The sequence below is a fragment of the Triticum dicoccoides genome, chromosome 6B (assembly GCF_002162155.2).
Source record: "Triticum dicoccoides isolate Atlit2015 ecotype Zavitan chromosome 6B, WEW_v2.0, whole genome shotgun sequence".
Classification (NCBI taxonomy): domain Eukaryota; kingdom Viridiplantae; phylum Streptophyta; class Magnoliopsida; order Poales; family Poaceae; genus Triticum; species Triticum dicoccoides.
Window position 1 is genome coordinate 82227749 of NC_041391.1, and position 10741 is coordinate 82238489.

At 48.0% G+C, this 10741-nt stretch overlaps 1 protein-coding gene across 1 annotated transcript; it reads left to right on the top strand.

Moving 5' to 3' along the window:
* Positions 1-5819: 5819 nt before the first annotated feature.
* On the top strand, positions 5820-8167 carry LOC119320793. Its single transcript, XM_037594738.1, has one exon. It carries the CDS (start codon positions 5820-5822, stop codon positions 7950-7952), a length of 2133 nt encoding a protein of 710 aa, XP_037450635.1. The 3' UTR covers positions 7953-8167.
* The last annotated feature ends 2574 nt before the right edge of the window (positions 8168-10741 follow it).

Consider the following 10741-nt stretch of genomic DNA (forward strand, 5'->3'; position numbering starts at 1 on the left):
TCGTGATCCAAATCACCGGAGATCCTAGTGCCGAACGGACGGCACCTCCGCGTTCAATACACGTACAGCCCGGTGACGTCTCCCATGCCTTGATCCAGCAAGGAGAGAGGGAGAGGTTGAGGAAGACTCCATCCAGCAGCAGCACAACAGCGTGGTGGTGGTGGAGGAGCGTGGCAATCCTGCAGGGCTTCGCCAAGCACCTGCGGGAGAGGAGGAGGTGTCACGGGAGGGAGGGAGGCGCCAGGGCTTCAGGTGCGGCTGCCCTCCCTCCCCTCCACTATATATAGGGGCAAGGGAGAGGGGGAGGGCGCAGCCTTGCCCCTTCCTCCAAGGAAGGGGTGCGGCCAAGGGGGGAAGGAGTCCATCCTCCCCAAGGCACCTCGGAGGTGCCTTCCCCTTTTAGCACTCTCCCCTCCCCAAGTCTCCTTGGCGCATGGGCCTCTTGGGGCTGGTGCCCTTGGCCCATATAGGCCAAGGCGCACCCCCTACAGCCCATGTGGCCCCCCGGGGCAGGTGGACCCCCCGGTGGACCCCCAGACCCCTTTTGGCACTCCCGGTACAATATCGATAAAGTGCAAAACTTTTCCGGCGACCAAAATAAGACTTCCCATATATAAATCTTTACCTCCGGACCATTCCGGAACTCCTCGTGACGTCCGGGATCTCATCTGGGACTCCGAACAACATTCGGTAACCACATACAAACTTCCTTTATAACCCTAGCATCATCGAACCTTAAGTGTGTAGACCCTACGGGTTCGGGAACCATGCAGACATGACCGAGACGTTCTCCGGTCAATAACCAACAGCGGGATCTGGATACCCATGTTGGCTCCCACATGTTCCACGATGATCTCATCGGATGAACCACGATGCCAAGGACTCAATCGATCCCGTATACAATTCCCTTTGTCTAGTGGTATTGTACTTGCCCGAGATTCGATCGTCGGTATACCGATACCTTGTTCAATCTCGTTACCGGCAAGTCTCTTTACTCGTTCCGTAACACATCATCCCGTGATCAAACCCTTGGTCACATTGTGCACATTATGATGATGTCCTACCGAGTGGGCCCAGAGATACCTCTCCGTCACACGGAGTGACAAATCCCAGTCTCGATTCGTGCCAACCCAACAAACACTTTCGGAGATACCTGTAGTGCACCTTTATAGCCACCCAGTTACGTTGTGACGTTTGGTACACCCAAACACTCCTACGGTATCCGGGAGTTGCACAATCTCATGGTCTAAGGAAAAGATACTTGACATTAGAAAAGCTTTAGCATACGAACTACACGATCTCTGTGCTAGGCTTAGGATTGGGTCTTGTCCATCACATCATTCTGCTAATGATGTGATCCCGTTATCAACGACATCCAATGTCCATGGTCAGGAAACCGTAACCATCTATTGATCAACGAGCTAGTCAACTAGAGGCTTACTAGGGACATGGTGTTGTCTATGTATCCACACATGTGTCTGAGTTTCCTATCAATACAATTATAGCATGGATAATAAACGATTATCATGAACAAGGAAATATGATAATAACTTATTTATTATTGCCTCTAGGGAATATTTCCAACACGTAATGCATGATCCCGTGAGCAGACACTTGGTCACTTTGAGCTCATTATGATGACGCATTACCGAGTAGGCCCAGAGATACCTCTCCGTCATACGGAGTGACAAATCCCAGTCTCGATCCGTGTCAACCCAACAGACACTTTCAAAGATACCTGTAGTGCACCTTTATAGTCACCCAGTTACGTTGTGACGTTTGGTACACCTAAAGCACTCCTATGGTATCCGGGAGTTACACGATCTCATGGTCTAAGGAAAAGATACTTGACATTGGAAAAGCTCTAGCAAACGAACTACGCGATCTTTGTGCTATGCTTAGGATTGGGTCTTGTCCATCACATCATTCTCCTAATGATGTGAGCCCGTTATCAACGACATCCAATGTCCATAGTCAGGAAACCATGACTATTTGTTGATCAACGAGCTAGTCAACTAGAGGCTCACTAGGGACATGTTGTGGTCTATGTATTCACACGTGTATTATGATTTCCGGATAATACAATTATAGCATGAATAAAAGACACTTATCATAAACAAGGAAATATAATAATAATCCTTTTATTATTGCCTCTAGGGCATATTTCCAACATATATACGACGAAAACATCCAGGAGCACAATAGATCCTGAGTTCCGCCACCGCAAGCCTCTCTAGCCACCAAAAAACAATCGGGCCCCTGTTCCGGCACCCTGCCGGAGGGGGATCCCTCACCGGTAGCCATCTTCATCATCCCGACGCTCTCCATGACGAGGAGGGAGTAGTTCACCCTCGGGGCTGAGGGTATGTTCCAGTAGCTATGTGTTTGATCTCTCTCTCTCTCTCTCTCTCTCTCTCTCTCTCTCGTGTTTTTGATTCGGCACGATCTTGATGTATCGCGAGCTTTGCTATTATAGTTGGATCTTATGATGTTTCTCCCCCTCTACTCTCTTGTAATGGATTGAGTTTTCCCTTTGAAGTTATCTTATCAGACTGAGTCTTTAAGGATTTGAGAACAGTTGATGTATGTCTTGCATGTGCTTATCTATGGTGACAATGCGATATTCACGTGATCCACTTGATGTATGTTTTGGTCATCAACTTGCGGGTTCAGTGACCTTGTGAACTTATGCATAGGGGTTGACACACGTTTTCGTCTTGACTCTCCGGTAGAAATTTTGATGCACTCTTTGAAGTACTTTGTGTTGGTTGAATAGATGAATCTGAGATTGTGTGATGCATATCGTATAATCATGCCCACGGATACTTGAGGTGACATTGGAGTATCTAGGTGACATTAGAGTTTTGGTTGATTTGTGTCTTAAGGTGTTATTCTAGTACGAACTCTATGATAGATCGAACGGAAAGAATAGCTTCATGTTATTTTACTATGGACTCTTGAATAGATCGATCAGAAAGTATAACTTTGAGGTGATTTCGTACCCTACAATAATCTCTTCGTTTGTTCTCCGCTATTAGTGACTTTGGAGTGACTCTTTGTTGCATGTTGAGGGATAGTTATATGATCCAGTTATGTTATTATTGTTGAGAGAACTTGCACTAGTAAAAATATAAATCCTAGGCCTTGTTTCCTATTGCAATACCGTTACACACACTTTTATCATTAGTTACTTTGCTGTTTTTTATAATTTCAAATTACAAATAATCATATCTACCATCCATATTGCACTTGTATCACCATCTCTTCGCCGAACTAGTGCACCTATACAATTTATCATTGTATTGGGTGTGTTGGGGACACAATAGACTCTTTGTTATTTGGTTGTAGGGTTGTTTGAGAGACCATCTTCATCCTACGCCTCTGACGGATTGATAAACCTTAGGTCATCCACTTGAGGAAAATTTGCTACTGTCCTACAAACCTCTGCTCTTGGAGGCCCAACAATTTGTACAAAAAGAAGGTTGTGTAGTAGACATCGACGTTGATAGTACCATTTAAGAAGAATGAAACTGAGAAAAAAATTAAATCAAACAATGACAAATTTTGCAGATGATACACATAAAAGTTGTGATTTAAAAATATATGCAAGAATGAACATATAAAAGTGGATTTTTTATTTAAAAATAAGTTCCATTAGTACGAATGAATTAGTGGTACTGATACTACCGTCAAGGGAATTGAAGTTTTCTAATAAAGAATGAATTAGTTGGTATTAACCTTTGTGAAGAAACAAAATGACAAAAAGAAATTGCATACGAGTTTGCATTGAAATTGCACTTTTTCTAATATGAAACAATAGTCATATACTAATGAAATTTTGACACATATTGTATAGTTCTTATGTGTATACATTTACACTCATCAAACACTCTAAAATAGCCGCAAAAGAAAAAAAACTGAAAACCAACTAATAAAGAAAAACAAAAAACAAAAGCAAAAACGCACATGTAAATAAAGAGGGAAAGGGGAAGTCTGGGTCACACATGTAATGGGTTCAGCCCACTAAGGAATCGACTGACCCAAAATATATGGTCAGTCAAGAAAAACAGCCCAAAGCAGTGCATAGACCAGCCCAGAAAAAAAATATGAGCACTAATCTGAAGTAGAATTCAATAGTCCAAAAATTGACTGACCCAAAAGTAATTTTTAGGCGACTTGCATATAGCTAAAGTGAGAATATAATTGTGCTTAAATATGGAATTCCAAGGATCACATGATATGTATCATTTTGCATAAACACTACGAAGGTGTGCATTCCTTGGGACACATTGCAGGGGCGGACGATGCTGCGGAGGGAAGGGGAGACTACGGTGAGAGGAAAGCACATGTCGAATGCCGTTGTATCGAGAGAAGACAACAGTGGTGGCGGCGACGCCATGGCAAGGAGAGTAGATTGAGGGAATGAGATGTTAGTGTGAGTGTTGTGCCGTCTGGTGATAAAGCCAGAGAGTGAATTGTTTCTTTTCTTAAGATAAGAAGAAAAGGAATGGATGTTTGCGTATTTTATAGCAAAAAGTGCCTCTTTTCTATGAGAGAGATGTCACATACTTATTTATATAACGATAAATATCACCAATGTTTTTATGGCATCGTTTATAGCGATGACACATAATGTTGTGGCGCGGTCCTAGCCCGAGACATCCATATTTTTGGCATGTGACGTCCCTCATACCCACATGGCATCCCCATGTCATCCGTGTGACGTGATATTCATCGCCATGTCTAAATCGTGACGTCGTGGATGGGCGGATTTGATCTCCTGCGCCTAGGACTAGGAAAATTGGCGCGCGCGGGTGTCAGCAATCATGCGCGGGAAGGAAACAGGGATCGGGAGGGAAAGGAAAAGATCCATCCAGAGGTGAAGAGACGGAGTGAGTGGGAGAGAGATAGCCATGGCGGGGGAAATTAGCCGCCTCGACCTTGTCCTCTCCGGCGACCACCCAACGACAGAAGCTCCAACCTTCGCACCACCTCCCCTCCGCCCCCGCCACGATCCCCTCCTCGCGTGACCCCTTCCCCCTCCTCCCGTCTGCCCCCTTTTCTCTCAAGGTCCAGCCCCCTTTTATACAAGGATTGAAATGCGACTCACTCTACTAAAAAGCACAATGCCGCTCACTCACTCATGACTAAAAACAGTCACATGCTCGCATTTAGCAACGGACCAATTGTGTATGTTTCTTTTTAATATGTGTTTATGTGTTCACTTTATATCAGAGAAAAAACCCGATGCCTTCGAATGATGCTTTGAAAATGTCGATTGACAAAGCTTTATGATGGATTGGATTAAAAACTTGTTGTGTTTTACAAAATGAGAAGAGATGCATACAAATAATTGTTCTTCTTTATATATTTCTTACATGTATTTCTATATATTTTTATTTCTGCAGAGTATGAGAGGAATGAAGATGGACAAAAGGACTCCAGTAGCAACGGTGTCGAGGTGATGTCGTTGAAAGGGGCCAAAAAATCATCGAGTTTTGTACAACAATGCATGTATATATATGCAATCAGAACAAAATTAGAAGGCCCGTGAGGCATTCTACTGGTTATAACCAAACTTAACAACCACGCATAATGACAGGGGTAAATCGGTTTGCAGCAAGAGGCCCATGCGAACGCGAAGAAACAAAACGAATCTGCGCCGTCCACCCGCCATGTCGGTTCGAGCGACGGACCAGATCCAGCCTGGCCCCATATAACAAACAAACCCAGCCGCCTGCCTCCCTCCTCCCGTCAGATCATCCGATCTTCTCCCCCGAGCCCGATCGATCCCCTGAAACCCTAGCGCAGCAGTAGCCATGGCGACGGAGACAGAGCCCGCCGCCGCCGCGGCGCCGTGCCTCCTCCTCGGCCCTCCCCTCATCCGCGCCGCACGCCCGTCCCCCGCCACTGCCGCCGCCGCCGGTGACGACACCGACGCGTCGCACCCGTTCCTCGACCTCCTGGACGCGGCCTTCAACGCGCCGTCGGCAGAGGAGATCAAGGCCGCCCTCAAGCCGCGGAGGGCGCTCACGGAGAACTGCTCCGCCACGTACGCCAACTCGGGCAACCCCTGCCTCGACTTCTTCTTCCAGGTGGTCCCCGACACCCCGCCCGAGCGCGTGCGCTCCCTGCTCGCCGCCGCCTGGACCCACGACGCGCTCACGGCGCTCAAGCTTGCCTGCAACCTCCGCGGCGTGCGCGGCACCGGCAAGTCGGACAAGGAGGGGTTCTACGCCGCCGCGCTCTGGATGCACGAGAACCACCCCAGGACGCTCGCCTGCAACGTCGCCGCGCTCGCCGAGTTCGGCTACCTCAAGGACTTCCCCGAGCTGCTCTTCCGCCTCATCCACGGCGCCGACGTGCGCAAGGTCGCCAAGGCCGGAGTGGAGGCAGACAAGGTGCGCAGGAAGGCCAAGGCCCTGGCCAAGCAGCGGGAGGGCCTCCGCGCCAGGCTTGCCGGCCGGAAGCGCGCCCGCGAGCTGGCGCCCGAGCCGGCCAAGGCTACCTTCGGCGACTTCCTCTCGGCCGCCCTCTCCAAGTTCGGCAAGGGCAAGCCCGTGGAGGTGGAGAGCGCCCCTGCCGCGGTCGAGGAGCCGAAGCCGGAGGCAATGGAGATTGATTCGAAGAAGACGGCGGACAAGCCGCGCCGGATGTCCAAGAAGGTCCGCAAGGTGGCCAAGCTCGCCGTGCAGTCGCTGGAGACGTACTACGGCGATCGCGCCTACCGCTTCCTGTTCGACGCCGTCGCCGACTTCTTCGCCGCGCTCCTTGCCTCGGACCTCGAGCAGCTGGCCCCCAAAGGCAAGAAGAGGAAGATTGGGCTCGCCGCCAAGTGGTGCCCCACGCCGGGCTCGTCGTTTGACCGCAGCACGCTGCTCTGCGAGGCCATCGCCCGCCGCCTCTTCCCGCGTGACTCGGACCCTGAGCTCGCCCAGCTCACGGATGACCACTACACGTACCAGGCCCTCCACCGCCTCCGCCGAGAGGTGCTCGTGCCGCTGCGCAAGGTCCTGGAGCTCCCGGAGGTGTACATGAGCGCGCAGCGGTGGTCGGAGCTGCCCTACAACCGCGTGGCCTCGGTGGCCATGCGGCGCTACAAGTTCCTCTTCAAGAAGCACGACGAGGCGCGCTTCGACAAGTACCTCGAGGACGTGGAGGAAGGCAAGGCCAAGATCTCGGCGGGCGCGCTCCTGCCGCACGAGATTGCCGCCTCCGCCTACCGCGGCGTTGAGGACAACGTGTCGGAGCTCCAGTGGCGCCGCATGGTGGACGACCTCCGCTCCAAGGGGTCGCTGCGCAACTGCATCTCGGTCTGTGACGTGTCCGGGAGCATGAACGGCACCCCGATGGAGGTGTGCGTCGCGCTGGGCGTGCTCACGTCGGAGCTCAGCGAGGAGCCATGGGCGGGCAAGGTGATCACCTTCAGCTCCACCCCCGAGATCCACCTGATCAAGGGCAAGACCCTTGCCAAGAAGATGGCCTTCGTTAAGCGCATGCAATGGAACATGAGCACCAACTTCCAGGCGGTGTTCGACCAGATCCTCCGCACGGCCGTGAACGCCCGGCTGGCGCCGGAGAAGATGATCAGGACAGTGTTCGTGTACAGCGACATGGAGTTCAACCAGGCGTCGGGGCATGGCGGCGGTGGATACTACGGATATGGATCGCGGTTATCGTCCGGGTCCTGGGACACTGACTACAACGTTATCTGCAAGAAGTTCAGGGATGCCGGGTACGGCGACGTGGTGCCGCAGATCATCTTCTGGAACCTGCGCGACTCCAAGTCGACGCCGGTGACGTCGACGCAGCCCGGGGTGGCCATGGTGAGCGGCTTCTCCAAGAACTTCCTCAAGATCTTCCTGCAGAACGACGGCGTGGTAAACCCCGAGGCCATCATGATGCAGGCCATCGCCGGCGACGAGTACCAGAAGCTGACCGTGTACGACTAGATCAGTACTTGCCGGTTGTCATCAGCTTAGTTAGAATGTTCGTGGTGTTCGATTAGCTTCTTTTTCTTCAGAATTCGTGGTGTTCGATTAGCTTCTTCAGAATTGTGAACAGCTAGTAGCTTGCTTTGCTTGATGATTAGTTTTTTTTTCGAATTTGAACCAAAATTATGCTTGCAATTTTTTTATGTTCAAAATCACATGCTTGAATTAATAATCATGCTTGGGTAGGATGATTGGAATGTTTGGATGATTAGTTTTTTTTTCGAATTTGAACCAAAATTATGCTTGCAATTTTTTTATGTTCAAAATCACATGCTTGAATTAATAATCATGCTTGGGTAGGATGATTGGAATGTTTGGATGATCAATGGTGTTTGGTAGCCTGTTTTCTGCATTCGAACATCGGAACATGGAAGTTCACCTTGCTGGCATAGGGAGAGCTGTTTCACGGGGGCCAATTTGTGATGTTTTCTGCATGCAAGAACGCAGAAACTCACTGACAATGAACGAGGAATATTAACGAGTGAAACTGTCCACAAGTTTATATTTTCATAAAACTTTGGCAGTTCCTTTTCGTAGGAGAACATTTGTAAACAGACTCCAGATGGCTGATCTTATATGCACAAAAAGATAGTAAGAGGCCATGGTAACTTAGATTTACTAGTACTAGCTAAGTGTCCGTGCGTTGCCACGGGCTAACAAATATATATATACAAAGAGAAAATTCATGTGACATGAGAGTCAAAGGCCATTTTATGGGATGATATCTCATGGTCATGATCTAGTAGGTACATACATCTTGTCATTGTCTTTCTTCCACACTCCATGTCTGAGCTACCACGCGACACTCGACTTCCTTCTCCCACCATGCATGCTTTTATCTCCTATTTCTCCTACCTCTACCTTGCACGACAGTACCAAGTTTCTTGTCCAACTATCATAATCTTCTCCGGTAGGGCACCCCCTTAGATTATTACTGACTTGTACATGTTGCAAATAAGATCAACGAAAATGGATACTAAATTTCTGATGAGAAATGAGAATTCAGGGTAATATCTTCCCAAGAAAATAATAATTCCAAGACAATCTTTTTATACCTTCTGTCAACATTGGGACACACATTCCACGCAATAAGCATGCAATGATGTTGATACTTGATTAATTGTCAATATATGTCTATAGTAAAGATAACTTTACTCAAAACATGTTTTTTTAAGAAGGAAGGATAATTCATATTAGAAAAAAAATAAAGGTTTGGGTTCATCCCACCAATGTTTCTCTTGTGCAACTCATCTCCGCACCTGCTCACGAGATTAGCGTGTCTCGAGCACACCACTCCCACACACCCTCACAAGAGCGGCACAACCAATCTCTGAGTGTCACTGACACACATGCATGGAGCGCTCACTCCAAGCCTGACTATACACATTCCCACAGTAGCCGAATTCAAAGAGAATCAACGGGGCATCATCCACTGCTTTCTCAGGGTCCTATTCATCATGAAATCATAGACCAAGATATTCCTCCCATCCATTTTTTAGGGAAAGGATTTTTCTCGATGTTCCTCTCATCTTCATGGTAGTAATAACCTAAAAACGCCACCAGTCAACTCCGAAGAACATGCAACATTGTGAGAGTCAAAGTCATGGTCAGTCAACTCCGTCAAGAATTTCAAATTATGTGCTATCCAATACGTACTTGTTGCTGATGGAACGACCACATGGATAGCTCCTACAATCTTCATGCAGGTTGCACAAAATTACGCCATAGGAGGTTTCAAACCTTCAATGGGCCACCCTTGGCCATCCAGCCGGTGGTTTTCCATCCTTCCTTACGCCTGACGTCTTGTGGAACCAGGCGCATCCCAGATCCACCGCCTTCCATTCAGGTCACCACACAGAGGGGAAAAATAGAGTAGGCGGTGGCGCGGAGGAGGAGGCGGTGGTTTTCTATGTCACTGGTGTTTGTGTAGTTGTGCGTTGGAACTTCACAACATGGGGAGGACGAGGAAATGGGAGAGCAGATTGTCGATGGTGGCATGGGAAAAAGAACGCGGTCTGGGGAGGGGGTCGGTGGCTAGAACTTTGGAAAGGAAGGAAACCTGATTGTGTTTCCCTTTATTTTGTATATGGAAGTTATCGTATGGTTCATGTATGGCAACAAGTCCTATAAAAGAGAACCAAGGATTGATTGATGATTGTGTTTTATTTCATATGGAAACCGATCTGTCGGGGCTACATGTAAGTGCATTGTGACTAAGGAAGGATCAATAGATTGAATTAGATTAGAAAAAAACCAGCAGGAGGGTGGAGTTATTAATTAAGAAAAAAGACAGTAGTGGGAGGTGGGATGAAATAAAACCGGACGAAAAAAAGTCAGTAGTGGGAGGTGGTAGTCTCCGCCGGCCAATTTTCGTCCCACCTCCACTGGTTTTTTTTCGTCCTAAAAAAATCTATGAAATTTCGTAGGTTAACCAGGGACAACTCCCACCTCCCAGGTTTTTTTCCGTCTCACCTTCCATGATATTTTTTTGTACCTCGCCCCACCTCACACTGAGCCGCCAAGAACCGCAAAAACCGCCTACCTTAGCCAAATCAACAAATCTCTCTCATTAATGTAATTTTCTTTAGGAAACAAATAATAGATTCTTTCCTACCTTAGCCAAATCAACAGATCTCTTTCATTAATGCAATTTCCTTTAGCAAACAAATAATAGATTCTTTCCTACCTTAGCCAAATCAACGGATCTCTCCCATTAATGCAATTTGCTTTAGGAAACAAATAATAGA

What these genes read in the sequence shown, in the direction of transcription:
- LOC119320793 (XM_037594738.1), top strand. Translation starts at nt 5,820, where the DNA reads ATGGCGACGGAGACAGAGCCCGCCGCCGCCGCGGCGCCGTGCCTCCTC.